General features: G+C 29.5%; 4 protein-coding genes across 4 annotated transcripts; 3 read left to right on the top strand and 1 right to left on the bottom strand.

The window, feature by feature from the left end:
* The first annotated feature begins 15 nt into the window (after positions 1-15).
* Positions 16-3,352, top strand: Tsp_07494 (nucleolar protein, Nop52). Its single transcript, XM_003381784.1, has 9 exons — positions 16-136; positions 206-429; positions 485-744; positions 873-999; positions 1,110-1,189; positions 1,240-1,318; positions 1,407-1,484; positions 1,932-2,045; positions 3,344-3,352. Exons 1-9 carry the CDS (start codon positions 16-18, stop codon positions 3,350-3,352), a joined length of 1,092 nt encoding a protein of 363 aa, XP_003381832.1.
* A 675-nt stretch (positions 3,353-4,027) lies between these two features.
* Tsp_07495 (forkhead box protein J1) lies at positions 4,028-8,478 on the top strand. The gene is made up of 3 exons (XM_003381783.1): positions 4,028-4,438; positions 4,523-4,626; positions 7,605-8,478. Exons 1-3 carry the CDS (start codon positions 4,028-4,030, stop codon positions 8,476-8,478), a joined length of 1,389 nt encoding a protein of 462 aa, XP_003381831.1.
* Positions 8,479-10,733: 2,255 nt separating this feature from the next.
* Positions 10,734-11,190, top strand: Tsp_07496 (hypothetical protein). Its single transcript, XM_003381782.1, has 3 exons — positions 10,734-10,739; positions 10,808-11,089; positions 11,152-11,190. The coding sequence occupies exons 1-3, from the start codon at positions 10,734-10,736 to the stop codon at positions 11,188-11,190; spliced, it is 327 nt and encodes a 108-aa protein (XP_003381830.1).
* Positions 11,191-11,218: 28 nt separating this feature from the next.
* Tsp_07497 (WD repeat domain phosphoinositide-interacting protein 4) lies at positions 11,219-15,176 on the bottom strand. Its single transcript, XM_003381781.1, has 15 exons — positions 15,107-15,176; positions 14,978-15,052; positions 14,496-14,594; positions 14,246-14,431; positions 14,002-14,189; positions 13,849-13,934; positions 13,730-13,790; positions 13,376-13,416; positions 13,058-13,194; positions 12,958-12,975; positions 12,359-12,545; positions 11,942-12,062; positions 11,731-11,830; positions 11,409-11,443; positions 11,219-11,245 (listed from the first exon to the last, which is right to left on the bottom strand). Exons 1-15 carry the CDS (start codon positions 15,174-15,176, stop codon positions 11,219-11,221), a joined length of 1,431 nt encoding a protein of 476 aa, XP_003381829.1.
* Positions 15,177-16,107: the final 931 nt, after the last annotated feature.

The following is a 16,107-nucleotide window of genomic DNA, read 5'->3' as shown; positions in this document are numbered from 1 at the left end:
CTTCAGCTTGTTTCAATGGAATTCCCTCTTCCCGAAAGTTTTTTTGCACAAAAATTAGCTAGTTGTCAACCAAAAATTCGTACTCGAGCTTTGCTTCATCTTCGATCTTGGATAACAGATCGGAGCAGAAATAAAGGTTAGTGCTGGAGCTAATGACTTCTCCTTGATATTTTACAACGAATTTTATTTTTTGTTTTTTTTTCAGTGTTTAAAGAAACAGAATTGTCAATTTTGTGGAAAGGTTTATATTACGCCATGTGGATGCAAGACAAGCCACTGCAACAAGAAGAATTAGCAGATAATATTGGAAAACTTATGGAGTGTTTTTCAACAGTGGATGAGAAATTGACTTTTCAGTTGACATTTTTTACTTCTATTTCTTCAGAATGGCACACAATTGATAAATGGAGATTGAACAAATTTATGATGGTATTGTTTTGCAGTGTTGAAAAAATTTTTTCTTTATAATGTAATTTATATTTAGTTAACTCGTCGCTTTTTACGTAGTATGTTGCGGTTTTTTGATGAAAATGATTGGGAAGAAAGAATTGTTGATCGTGTTTTGGCGTTTTTAAAATTAACTGTGCTGAATCCATCGATATCGGCTTATCCAGAAGGATTAAAGTTTCACTTTGTTTCATTGTATCTCGACGAATTGGACTCATTGATGTCAGAAAAGTTAGATGAACAACGTTCCATGCGAATGCTTCAACCTTATGTGGAGTTGTTGGGAAAGCCTATAAGGTAGTATTTCAAATTTTGAATTTAGTCTTTTCTCCTGCGAAAGCGTTCAACCACAATGCATTTTTTGTTAAATCGTGTTGTGATTTAAATTTCAAACTTTTCACATTATTTTTATGCATTAATTTTAGTCCCATTTTTTTCGATACCGTGATCAGTGAAGTGTTAGAGCCAATACTTCTGGATGCGTCTCAGTCTTTATTGAAAAAGAACAAAGCCAAAGGTGAATCCCAAAACTTACAGTCTACTGGATTTAAGGTAAATTTATCTTTGAACTTCCACGTAAAATAAACATTATTCTGTTTAAAAAGAGAAGAGAATTTTTTTACGAAGTTTCAGAGGATTTTTTTCTTCAGATAAATTACAAGAGACTCAGCGATGAACTATTTGAAGTGGCAGCCTGCTGCGGCTCTAAAAGACGTCAGCGAATTTATGAATTCGTAAAAAAGTAATTTACTTCCATATTTAATTTATTGTATTAATATGAGAATATTTAAGGTTTCAACTGGTTTCGACCGAATGTGATCCATTCGATGAAGAAGAATCGTCTGGTGTTTCTGATCTTGACTTAGACGATGTATGTTCTTCGTTTTTATTTAACGTTTTAAAAAATTTTAACCGTATTACTGTGCTGTAGCTTTAATCTAATTTTACATGTTTTGTAGGTGCAGAAAGCGGCTGAACGATTGCTGAAGCAAGAGCGACTGGTTAAGGAAAGTTATAAAAATATTTCAACTGGTATAGTATTTATAATTTTATTTATTCATCTTTAGCATTTAATAAAATTAAATTTTATTGAGATTTTAAACAATGTATCAAGTTTAGGTAATTCTCGCAAAAAATTTTTAAAGAGAAGGAAAAAGAAAGCGAGCAATGTCCAATTAACAGGGAAATTACAAAGAAAAAAACGTTAGTTGAAAATGAAAATAAGTAAAATAGCTGTGTAATTCTTTGATGCGTTGTTGTTCTTAATTGTTTTGTGATGCATATTATAAATTTTGAAAAATGTATAAATGAGAAAATCAATAAACAAATGTATGAAGAAAAGGTTTTGTTTTTGTTGTATATTACATTGCTGCATTTATAGTATCATGGTTAATAAAGTGATTTTCAGATTTTATTAATGTTATTGAAAAAATTTTCAACACTGATGAAGAAACTGATTAATAATAAAGTAAATAATCTTAAAGAATTCATTAAATTTATTGTACGAAAGGCTTGTAGAAAAAGTGAATTATGATTTGATGAATTGGCAATTGATGAAAAGAGCTTCTTTCGTGACATTTGACGACTTGCTGCCGCAGGTTTATTTGGCTTTGTTTATTCATTTAGAATGAATGAATTCAACAAGCGAAGTTAAAATGAATAGAATGCTTACTTTGTGTTTTGAAATTTTTCCTTTTGAAAAATATGATAATCACTTGCAACTATGTAATGATATCAGGTAGGAGATATTTAAAAAAATTTAATTAAATGTTACATAATTTTCAAACGCCAAGTTGGAAACATTTTATCAATTATATTTAACGTAATTTCAAGGAGGAGGATGAGTTATTTTTAAATTTATAGATTTCAAAAAATTCATATTGGACATATTGAAAAAAAGCAACATCAAAAACTGTTAAATTAAAATTGAAATTTAATAAAATCACAATTTAACAGTTAGCGTGCAATGAATGACTGACATGTGAAATTGATTGTTGCTGTGAAATTGTTATAAATGGCATGAATAATTTCATTTATTGCACATATTTCACTTAAAAATATAATGCATATTAGAAAATATTTCAACTGTGAATTTATTTCCATATTTTAGGTAAATTTATGCTTGTTTAGATATTTGATTAATTAAGTAATTAATTACATGCATAATATTTTTGTAAAGTTTGATTACAATAAACTGAGCATCTGAAAATAAATTTAATAAGTTTAAATTTTTTGAGTAATATTATTTAATTTTGATTGTAATTTTAGTTTAAAAATAATATTAAAAAATATGTAACATCAGAAATAATGTTTCTGCTACGTTACTACTAAGAAGTAAAACTGAAAATTAAATTTCATATAGTATGCTTTATTGCAAGCAAGTGAAACATACTGAAAGCGGTTGTCTCTTTATTCAATGACATTTCCACTACCAGCCTAGCATCTGTATAATTCACAAGGTTAGCAAACAAAATAGCATACACTTTAATGATTCGCATAATTTTTTCTGAGCATTTTTGTTTTTTATGCCATGCATATTATTATTATACAAAAGGAAAAACAATGTATATGTTCATCTCATTAATATTGATTAAGCTTTATTCTGTCAAGAATAGCATTAATAACTTGCATAAAATAATAAATATTTGATACTGCTTAATGATATGCGATAAAATTTGAAGAATTTTTCATATAAATTTTATAAATAGAAAAATGACTAGTGATATGCTCTGTTTCAATAAAATTTAAATTAATTGAAACAATTTCATAATGATAGTTCTGTAACAAAAAATAATATTTAATTATTAAATAAATATCAAAAAGAAAAACCAATTTTATTAATTTGTCATAATTATTGCGTGACATGATTATTTTTAAAATTTCTCATTTTATACAGTTAAGTTGATTTCATTTATTATTGATTTACCTTTTCGTGAATGACTAAAATTATTGATGCATTGCAAAAAATTGCAAGCTTTTTTGACCAAATCAACAATGACGGATGTGAGCATTATTAGCTGATAGAATGATTCTTAAACAGACCCTAGACGGGACAGATTTAAAAGTGGCCATTTTTGTTCAATTCAATTGATTTGCATTTATTTGCACCTGTCGATGGTTTTTTCAAAAGCTTCAGTTCGTAAGCCAGATTTACATTTGCAACAGGTAATAATTGGACACTTGGTCTTCTTGTGCTTAATTTAATTCCCCAGATATAGTGAAGGTCAGCGTCAGGTGTGTTTCGAAATCATCCAACCAATCCAATAAGGTTAATCAATTTCACAAATTCTGATTGGTCCAATAAAGCCACGCCTATTTTTTCTATATAAGCCGGCGACACCTGCGGTCGCCAGGTGACGGCAAAATTTAAAGACGCATAACTGTTGTGGTTAAAACATCATCGACAGCGCCATCTATTTTATGATTCGTTCAACAGATTTAGAAATGATCTTCAAAGCTACTGTTCATTTGTCAAGCAGGGACGGTTAGTGAGGTCCGCTGGGGTAGAAATTTCCAAATAACTAATCTTGTCGTTAGTTTTGTATGAAATTAAACAGAAGAGCCTTTTTCTTTTTTTCGCATGCGTTGCCTGAAAACAACAACCGCCAAAAGAACAACCAAATTATTATCTGTTGAATTCGATATGCAAGCAGAAGATGACGGTTTGACTAATCTGAGCTGGCTGATACACCACCAATGTCAACCGTTGGCACCAATTCCACCTCAAACACCACCTCCGCAATGCAACGATGGTGACTGCATATTTGAATCTTCAGAACGACATACGCCAAACTGGCAAGTTGGATGGACTACCACAACGTCAAAATCAATCGATTACAAGTTGGAACCAATAAAACCCCCATACAGTTATGCTCAGCTTATTGCCATGGCCATGCAAGCACATGGTAATCAAAAAGTTCTACTTACAAATATATACGGTTGGATTCGGGAAAATTTTGCCTATTTTCGTTCTAATGACACTACATGGCAGGTTAGAAACCAAAAAATTATATTTATTACTATTTGTCGATTTCTCATTTGATATACAAATGTATATATGCAAATATAATTGTAGAATTCTGTGCGTCACAATTTATCTTTAAATAAACAGTTTATCAAAGTGCCCAGAGATTCACGTGACAAAGGCAAAGGTTCTTATTGGATGCTTGACCCGAGAATGTAAGTTTGCATACCATTTCACTTTTTATTTTTATTTGTGTTATTACTTTTATAAACTGTGCCGTTTATTCTACTATATCAGATTTACGTTTGCAGAAACGAGTTGTTTTCAAAATGAATAATTTGAATGAATAGAAAACTATATTGATCATTGACTGTCATTTTGAAAATAGCCAATTAGCCGTGACTGAGGACAGACTTCTTACATACTATGCAGTTCATTTTGATTTTTTGATAATCAAAAATTAACATCTTCGTTAACATAAAAAACTATTTATTATGCATGAATAAGAAATACATACATGCACAGATACATATATTTGATAAATGCTGTAATTCATATTTAACTGGCATTTTTGAGAGGTTTTTTTTCTATTATTAATTGAGAAAATTATTTTATAAATTGTTTCAAGTTAAAAAGCATTTTTAAGAGTAGAAATAAAATATTCATTTCATATTATTAGCAATCACAATAGAATTTTACAATGAACTTAATGAAGTTTTACTTCTATTGATAGGTTTATTTTTTATTATTATAAAAAAATGCATACATAAAACCAAAATAAAGCAGAAAAATCATTGAATTGGATGCGTCAAATTCATGAACATGATGATAGGAAAAATAAATGGCGCTTTGGTTTAAAATTATTTTGTTTTAATATGAGAATATATCTGTAAAATATGGAAGCTGATATGAATCACTGGTTGATGAGAAACTTTTATGAAGTTGGTTGTCAGTCACGTAGTTTACCTCTTTGGAAAGAAGCTTATTTGATATTTCTAGTGATGCGTAAAGCGATTTACATCTTTCTTTTTATATCTTTGCAAAGTTAGATGGCACGCAATGCAGAAAACAATAATCATTATCAACAAAAGTTGTGCACGTAAACTATAAGTTTTGTAAATAATGCAAATTAACTTTAGTCATATTGGGAAAATTACAAGCAACTGCTACATGTTTGCATTCATAAAATGTTATTCTTATTTTCAATGTATATCTTGATTTAAATATACTCATTGAATTTTATATTTTATAACTGATTGTACGTAATTATAAAAATGGATTTTTCAAAAATGTTTTCCTGGTATATAAAATTGTTCTATTAAGAAAAATAATCTAGCTGTAAGTTGAAGTTAAATTCATTTTGTTTCAGTTTTCTTTTTTTTGTCAAGTTCGATATTTGTGAAGATAATGTGCACCGCTATTATTGAATTTCACCGCTATTTTTCAACTGTAAGCAGAGTTAGTTTTTTATCTTAAAGCTTCATTTTATGCCTCTATGAACTTCTATGACTATTTTATTGCAGCATTTTTTTGCATTTAAAAATTAAAGTTTGGCACTTTTTCTTTGAAAAAATATCACTCATATTTAAAATTCTGCAAAAAAGTTAATTATGTTTTGTAAATTTTGCAGAAAAGCTTATTTATTTGTATTTTCTAAGGTAATTTGACATGCTTCACTAGTATACAGTATGAAATAAGTTGCCGTTATTTTCTCCGTTATATTGATTTGAAGTGGATTTGACCGAATGACTTGAACCCCTTTTAATTTTACCGTTGATGCTCAAGGATTGCAATCAATGAACGACTTTTAGTTCTACTGTTATTTCCCTATCAATTGACGTCATCTTTTCCTTATAAATATGAATGCAGCACATTCCCTAAAATTCATTACTTCAATTTAGCATATTAACTTTTACGTAAATTAAACATAAATTTAAAAAAATATATAGTTGAAGTAGCACTTTTGTCGGAAAAATTAATTTCATTGTTATTTTTAATGAATTCAATAATATTTACCATTTTAATAACAGTGTAAGTACAAAAGTTGAATAGGAAATGATAAGTATGTAGCGCATTCGATTCTTAAATAAAATTATCATTTATAAAATTCGAGCAGCTATATCAAAGATAATATATACTTACTCTTATTGCTTCAGTGAAAAATAATAAATAAATAAATAAATAAATAAAGCATTAAAGTTAAAGGTCTTTTGATGTATTTATGCTATTTAACGAGAAATTAAAAATTAAAATTGCAATAAAGTAAAATTTATAGCTATCTAGTTTTAATTTAATCGTATGATAGGTATTATTTGCTTTGTGCAAAATTTTTTAAATAGTTCTTGTTAATAAATTAAAGATTTTGATTGCAATAAAAAAATAATCTGATAATTTCTTAATGAAATACTTTTAAAAACATGGAAAAGGAAACAAATAAAGATGAATAATAAAATGTATATGCTTATTCAATTTGAAGTCATAATGTTGCATTCGTTTTGTTATTGTTCATTTTGCATTTGTTCTGATAGAATAAGCAACAGCAAAATGAATTGAAGGATTTTTTATTTTTGCAAAAAGGATAAACCAACAAGACTGCATATTTTAGAGTTTCATACGTATGTTTTACATCATAAATAGCTAATGTGTAGTAAAATGTACTTTGATCAACAGCATTATTGAACCAATAAAAATAGTCATCCTGAACACGTTGAATATAATATATATGTACATAAAAATAATTGGTTAACATATTTTAACGTACTTTATAAAGTGTGAAGATGAATAATTTTGAAAATAAAATTATTTTTCGATTGATATGCATAACTGATACATGCATGCATGTGTAAGCATGCATTTATTTATAAAGATGATCGACGATGAAAATGATACTAAAATACAGCATAAAGTTCTTGTGCAAAAAATTTTAGCCAAGTTTTCATTGCATGATGGTTTAACTGTTGATAAAAAATAGTGCAATAAAAATTAATGTTGAACACATGGCTATTTTTATGCCAAGGCGGTTAAATTAATTGTTAAGCTTTTTAAAAATTGTTGTATTATGCATTTTGCATGTGGCGTAAATAATTGTAAAATACAAAATGAAATGAATAAATAGACTGAAACAAAAATGAAATTTGTGTTGCAGGAAAGATTCCTATTGTTTGAGACAAAGAAATTTTGGTGAATTTTCCAGTCGCAAACTGTCACAGCCTGATTTAATTCGACCTCAGGTGAATCCGGCGATCAGAAAATTTTTACAATCTTCACAGCAACAACAGCATTCCAACAAGGATTCAGTTCATCCAGTGGGCCCAAATTTGTCCGGTCGTCGGCCCACTTCCGTTTTCGACCAATCTGAGTACGATTCGAGCATGGAAGAGGCAGCAGCTGTGGCGGCCATTTGTGATCGTTTCGACAATCTTGATCAACAGCTTTGTGAATTCAGCGATCAGGATTCACCATTTTTGGATTTTGATGACCATGTTTTCAAAAAACAATCAGACGGTGGTGATTATTGTCCACTAGGGGCACAGCTTTTCGACGCCGACGAAACAGACCCCAACGGAACCTCAGTCAACTATGACTGGGAACCACTGCAAGATTATTCCGACCCTGGTCGGGAAAGGCGAACCCTGGTCGACGCGGATTTGGTCGACCTGCCGTTGCGCATCCCAACTCCAGAATGGTGGGGCAACGTCAACTCAGCAAACAGTCTTCTAATGTCCCCTTGCGCCAGTCTGATATCCCTTCCGACGGTTGGCAGTGGCGACTTCCTACTCGACCCTGCCCAAGTGCAAGACTGCAACGTGCTGGATACCGCTCCACTGCCGGCGCCGGCGGTTCTGCTAAACTCATCTCCAACAGCTTTCAAGCAAGCAACCAACTGTCAGCCGTTGAATGACCATTCTTGGAACGAAAACACTTCGACATTCAGCACGGTCGATGTCCAACTTGCAGACACCGATGTGATGTTCTTGGACATCGACGCCGCCTGCGCCGAAGCTATCGTAAGCACACCGTCTGAAAGCTTGCTTCTCTCCAGTCTTACTTCATCCGAAGTGAATTAATTTCATCTTTGTTTTTCTCTTCTACAAACAAATTTACGCGCAATTTTGTCCGTTTTACTTTCACATTAGTTTTAAAATCATTAAAATGTTACCATACTGGATCATTTATTTCAACTATGCCATACAACATCAACCAACATGCGTTCGTTTTACACGGGTGAAAATATCAAGCTGCAAAATAATGAATCAAGAACAGACAGAAACACATTTTAAAAATGTAAATATTTATTTATAAAAATTAATAATTAACCTCAACAACAATAATAATAATAATAATAATCATACTGTGATATGTGTAAAGATAAAAACATTAAACATTATTTCTTTTTCATCTTGCATTTTTCACAACTGATATTCGACTATAAATAAGTTAGTGGTGTTGATTGCAGAAGATTATTTTTTAAATTTTGATCAAAATTTAAATTTTTAACGCATGAATAACCGGATAAATTCAATAAAATATGCTAAATATTTAACAAAAGAAATTACAAATATTAAAAAATGATATGCAGCAGCAGTATAACAGACTAATATAATTAGCCTAATAACAGCATAACAGCCTAAGTCAGGCTTTATTTCACAATCACAGTGAACTATTAATTTTATTCAGATTAATAATTATTGAAATATATTGTATATTTATTTTTGATATGGTAAAATTAAAAAAAATATTTTTTAAACAATACAATTTTGTACAATATTACTGATAGGTTGATCAGTTGAAATATTGTTTATGATAATTTTAATATTCATGGTTTTTCGATTGTAGATGTAGTAGTGACAGGCACAGGTCGATTCTCTAATGGGAGTTGTTGTTATTGATTGCTGACGTACCTTGTCAACATCGACGGTCACCTGGATGGGGTCATTAACAAAGCAGCTAACCGACCTTCTCGTTAATTAGCCGCTCCTTGTGAGCAGCTACATCAACGCTACACGTGCAATAGCGCTGATTTCCGGCCATCGGCTTTGCCGATTCAAAAGCTGCTTGCTGACTAATCGACTAGGAAAATCCCGATGAATCTGTCCTGTCAATACTGACTACTTTATTATTGCACAAATTATGCAAACTTGTCTCTAATAATAATAATTATTTCATCCAACTAAATTAACAACTATTTTTCATTCAAAAATGTTTTTTTGGTTAGCATTTATTTTATTTGTAAACAACAGAAAATTCAAAATTGCATAAAATTAAATATTCCCTTTTATTATTAATAAAATCAATAAATTGAAAAAATATTTCAATATAAACAAAACACATTAAATTCATCGTTTGAAATGATTTTCAAATTAAAATTACAAATGTATCAATTTCAATTAATAATTTCCTTGGAAATTTTCAAATTTAAGGATATTATTAAAAAAATAATTTTAACATTGAATAATCTTAATTTATGCATGTGAAAGATGCAATTTTGTAAAATGTTACAGCAAAATTAAGACAGAAAAGTTTTGAATTTTTACAAAGTAATATTAAACTTTCTTCAATTAAGCGTTTTCAGATATATTCTGAGAACAAATTGGCGCATTAATATTATACAACTATTAACAGTTTCAAAATTTTTGCTTACCAAATTAGCAAACTTGAACGTTCCATTCAGTGACATTCAAATTAATAATTTATTAGTTGCTTTGATAAAAATCTCTAGCTTTAAATTTGCATATGTTTTACTGATCAACTCTGGAATATTACTGATATAAATACATGCAATAAAACATGCCAATGATTAATTTCAAAATAATGAAACTGAGTTTGCTTAACTACTAAATTTTTTTATTGCAATAAATATGTAAAAAAATAAATAAGAACTTAATTGAAATTTATCATCAAAAGTAAAGACAGATAATAAATAAAATGCCATTCAAAAAATAAATAGTTTATTAAACTTTTGTAAATATACTTCAATTTTATGTGAATCAACGCTTTATCATACCACAAAAAATTAAATTATTATAAATTACAGTTGAATAATTAACAGACACGCATGATTATTATCATTATTAGCATAAAATTTTCTCCGCATTAGATATGTTTACCTGTGCCTTCAGATCATTAAACAAATATAAATAAACTTTTATAAAATACAAAAACTGAAAAACTATTATTGATGGATTTCAAAAGAAAAAAAATAATTTTGTACGAATCAATAAAGTTTCTTTTCTTTATAACTGTACACCCATTTTCTGTTGATAAGTAATAATAATTGCTTGGAAAGACTGGGACAATGGTTATTTATGAATACGCAAAATTTATGAACGTACAATCTAGCTTGTGGTTACCTTCCGGCAATTAAGTTGTTCTCGAATGAAAGAACAACGAATATAGATTGAAGCCTGTCCTTTCCCATCAGCTAATACCCATCCGAGCAGAATTAATTATTCAACTCGGCCACCCGGTCAACTGACAACTGCGCGTTCCACAGCCAGACCGGATCAATTGATCCCCATTATGGATGCTGGACGCCTAGTTGATGACCAGTGGTCGAAGATCTCATTTGTCGACGGTCATTACATGGCTTCATTGCGTGAACAATGCCATTCCGCTTCCTGCTTCAGCTGCAAAGATTTCACACCCTCTGAGAGCTTACCTCTTTCAACCTTGCACCTGGTTATGAATTATATCAAAATTGTTCATTTAAAAAAGCAAAATTATTTATTCATAATATTCAGAACTCTGCATTGTTATTATTATATGACAATTTTCATTGAAAAATCAACTTCTTCACACGCTACATGTTCACATTACATTGTATTTCACCTTGCACTAATAATGTTATATTAATTTAAAAAGTATCGTGAAAATAAATAATGTACACTTACTATTATTGCTAAAGAAAAGAACTTTCTGCAGCAAATGTAAATATAACACTAACATTCAATACTTTAATATATTCTAAACAAATGCAGCAAAAAACAAACATTTTTACCATGAGCCTTTCGATAAAATGATTTTCAAGTAATACTTTAAAACGCAAAAAATAAATAAATGAAAATTACCAATGATTAATTATACTAAATACACCCTTTTATATATTAAAATACGAAAAAGTCATAATTACAGTTATAAAACTTTAACATAATTTTCATTTTAATAAATTTATTCATGTCACAATTAAAGTTGCTTGAACTAAAAATCACAATTAAGCTATGAATAATAAAATTCCTTGTTTACGTTCCGTAGTCGGCCAATGATACAGTTGCTACGTCAATTAATAGCTTATATTTATTCATGACATTATTCCCATTTACGTGTTGTCTCTTTATAATCTCCATCTGGAGTTTCGTATCCAGGTATAGGTGGTGTTGAAACCGGACCATCAAATACACAGGGAATTAAATCTGGATTTACCTGAAAAATATATCTAAGTTCTATTGATTGAATGCAATTTACGTGATAGAAATTACAAAAGTTCAATTTATTCACATAATAAATATATGAAACAATAAAAATAAGTGAAACCTCCAAAGCAGAGCGATATAAAGTTTCAGACTCCAATTTCAACTCTTCCAACGCTTTCAGCTGACTTTTCATCATTACGCGAATTTGATTATGGTGTGCATTATACTGCTTTGTTTGATATCTAAAAATTAATTTAAGAAAACGATTGAAAATGGAAAAGACAAGAGAACTGGCACTTTGCCCATTCTTTGAGAAAAACAGTTCTCTGTTGCAGTTCTTCGTCTGAAACTTCACTTTTAGGCCGGATATAATGTCTAAATTTGGTAGAGTACATGGAATTGAATAAAATTTGCATTAAACAAACAAACTGAATTGCGCAATTAACATAAAGCATAAATTTAATAAGACTAGTAACAAGAAAACCAATAAATACTTTCGTCTACTACAGAAAACATTTATTTACAAAAATAAAATTACTGTATATTGTCTTTCACTTTATTTTCCACAGTCAACTCCTCTATAGGCTTTAACTTTTTGCTTTGTTTCAATAATAAGCGAATTGATTTTTCAATTTTTTTCTTCTTTCGTTCCAATCGGCCTCTTATAATTGCAGGATCAATGCGCTTTTTTTTCTTCAGTGGTTCAGCACTATATAACGAATATGCTTGATCAAAAATATCCAAATCAGATATAAAAACATCTTACTTGAGCATAGGAGAACTGTGAAAATAGCGCAGTGCAAAATGCATCTGTGGAATTCGTTGGAACAATCCAGTGAATAATACTTTTGACATTTTCTACATTTCTCCGGTTATTTAAAGCAAAACAATAGCATAAATAGATAATAAATAAAAACAATCGATATGTCGCCAATTAATAAGCAAATTTCAAACAAAAAACAGCAATCATTTATTCAATTTTAAAATCAACAAAGAGCAACTTAAAACAAATGCTCTGAAATCATCTTTAACATCATCTTCGTGCTACTGTCTGCCGTCATTCATTCAATTCCAAAAACACAGAAAATCTCTGCCTGGAAAAATCTCCAGTCTTCTCAAAAATAAACTTATAATAACTCGCATCGCCACAAATAACTAAAAATATTACCATAATATACATTATCATCCAGATTATGAAATATACATAATTATGAATTATTAACAAAAAATAGCTTACCAATCAACGATTGAGGTTCAGCTCCAAAGGCACATATGAATGGAACTTGGTTGTATTTTGTAACAGTAGGTACTTGGATACGTACAAAGCTATGTTTGGCACTCATATACTTTTTCAAAAAATTTTTTTCCGATTTCCTAAAATAGCATTATTTTTAAACTTTCTTTCCAGTTTTCATCCAATTATTTCCACATTTTATCTACTACGCATCGGCTAGACATTTTAAAGTTATGTTAAAACTGTTTGAAATTTATTATAACATAATCAGAATAAAATCGACTTCAATGCATACTTCTTTCCGATGCTGAACACATTTACCCTATCCAATACTGCGATTTCCCAGAACAAATATTCCTATTCTAGAATTTCATTTTTCATATCTAATGTGTACTTTCAACATCAAGCACTTAATCAAACTTCTAAAACTTAACATTTAATTTCATTATCATTCTAATGTGAAAATATAATCCTCACGACAGAGCATACTACTATTAGAATTAAATGAGCACATGTGTATTTACCTTTCCAGTGATTTATACAGTAAATTAATATATTTCAATGTTGTCATTTTAACAAATGATTTAACAACATTTTTACAAATTTACCATAGGAAATAATAATAAAAGTAGCATACTTCGGATAAGTAATGGATGATCCAGAAAGTGAAAAAACGTGCACAGTGCCATGTCCGCTTCCAACACAAAGTAGAGTAGAGTCAACATTAAAGCTAATACTAAAACAATTCAATTTAAATAAAAAAAAACTTAAATAAAACTTTAAAAAATTTTAACCTATATATAACAGCTGGATTAGTGCCACGTCGGAATTCGTGCAATTTTAAGCCATTCTGAGAATCAAAGATGCGAATTAAAGTTCCCTAATATAAATAGAAAAAAAATAAAAAGAAAAAGAACAGCAAATGAAAAAAAAAGGTGCTTTCCTACTTTCTCTGAAGCAGTAGCTAGCAAAGTTCCATCATTGTTGAATGCCATGCATGCTAATGGGGATTCATGAGCGGCAATTTCGATTGAAATTGTCGGATCGGCCAAATCAACCGTGCGAACAACCCCCGGCTGCTTCGCTGGAAAAGCCATCAAAGCTCTGTCAGCATGTCCCATCAGACAGCATAATCCTAAAATGAAGAATAAATACAATTTTTAAATTGTTCTCAAAAATATTCCAGTTCACCATTTGAATTGGGGGCAGTTTCAAATTCTACCAACAGTTCAAGTTCAACAGAAAATGGATAAACTTTGATCATTTGTTCCAAAATAACAACTATTCGATCACGACGTAAACGCACACCACATACTCTGGATGGCAAGTCACTTATCCGAATAACAACATCTCTTTCAAGATCATCCCAAATAACAACTTAAAAAAATATACTTATTTATTTAACTAAAATAACTAAACAAACAAATACATTTATATTTACCTTCATTAGTAGGGAACTGAGGATTCAAGCCGCCACCAACAAGACCAAGATAATTATACTTATATAACATGGCAACATGACCAATGCCATTGGAGAAATCTGAAATACCCATAGTAAGTAATAAATCTGATTTTAAAAATAAATTAAGACGCATATTTTATAAAAATCAATAATCAACGAATATATATGATTAACTAGTCTGATTTAAATCAATTTTATAAACTTATTTAAAGCAATAAATACAGGAACAACAATAAGTAAACAACAAAATTCATCTAAAACTTACAGGCTGAAATATGACATGCAATCAATACAAAGCAAATACATTTTAAAAACCATAGCTTCAGCATTGTACAAACATAACAATAATTTTTAACCATTTAGTAAAATAAATCTCACTGCTAATTCTTTCATTACATTACACTGCTTATTGACGTCTATCTAAAATTAACGCAGCAAGCAATTTATGAATAAATTCATACCATATCGTTCCTTTTCATCGAGTGGATCAGTATGATATATTCTGTATCCACAGCCTGTCCCACATGCAAAACAACCTTAAAAGCTCAATAAAAAATAAACGTTATACAAAGCTTCTTAATATGCACTACCATGGTCTTGATTAAATCCAAGATACAGCAAATTTGAATCGTAAAAGCGACTGTTGAGCAAAGTAACCATTTTAATTAAAAGAAAAGATCTGCAGTAAATATATTTAACAATGAAATCAAAATAATATATTCAAAAGCAAAGCAAAATATCCAAAGTATTAACAGCTGATCAACAACTGTAATTACATTAGAAAACACTTATACAGTAACATTGACAATAAGGTATAAATGTAAAATCAAAAATAAAAATTATATACAGAATACAATTAAGTTTCAAATTTTATAGTTCAAACTAAATTATTAAATTGCGTATTATTTTATTTAAAAATTATGCAACAACTGTCGCGCTTATCTTCCCAATATTACAGTATTTATTTGCACAAAGATAGAATCCTGAAAGAAATTGAAATATGTTTCTAATGTTTTCAATCTCAGCTTATTTTATCTAAAAATAAAAACAAATAAATATTTACGAGGATACAAATTCAACACAAGCGCGTATGTTTAGCTTGCAAAGTTAAAATGAACGAATGTTTGGTTACTTTATCACGAGTGATTGGAAGCCAGTTGATTTATCCAAAACGCTATTTCGTCTAGTCAATGTTTATCAAACATTATTATCATAGACCTGACAGAAAAGCGGGTAAGTATTAACAGCAAGCACTGTTTCACTTTACTAACAGGCGAACGTTTCAACAGCATGTAAATACAGATAAATTTTATTTATATAATTTTGTCATTTGGTCAATTTTACAAACATTTTCTCTCAAATGATTAATATTACTTTTTTCTAGAAAATAGTTTCTATTCTTACAGTTTTCATTCTATCGTCAGTAATAACTTGAGATTCCTAAATTATATATATATATATGATATATTGTACACGTCAAATATACGGAATAAATTAAATAATTGAATGAGCATTTGCTCGAATGTTTTCGTTCTTTATTATTCAAAATTATTATTCAGTTCCAATCTATTTCTCAGATTAAAGATTATAT

The sequence above is a fragment of the Trichinella spiralis genome (assembly GCF_000181795.1).
Source record: "Trichinella spiralis strain ISS 195 chromosome Unknown Scfld1, whole genome shotgun sequence".
NCBI lineage: Eukaryota > Metazoa > Nematoda > Enoplea > Trichinellida > Trichinellidae > Trichinella > Trichinella spiralis.
Note: the sequence above shows the minus strand (reverse complement) of the source record. Positions and strands in the feature narration are given on the sequence as shown.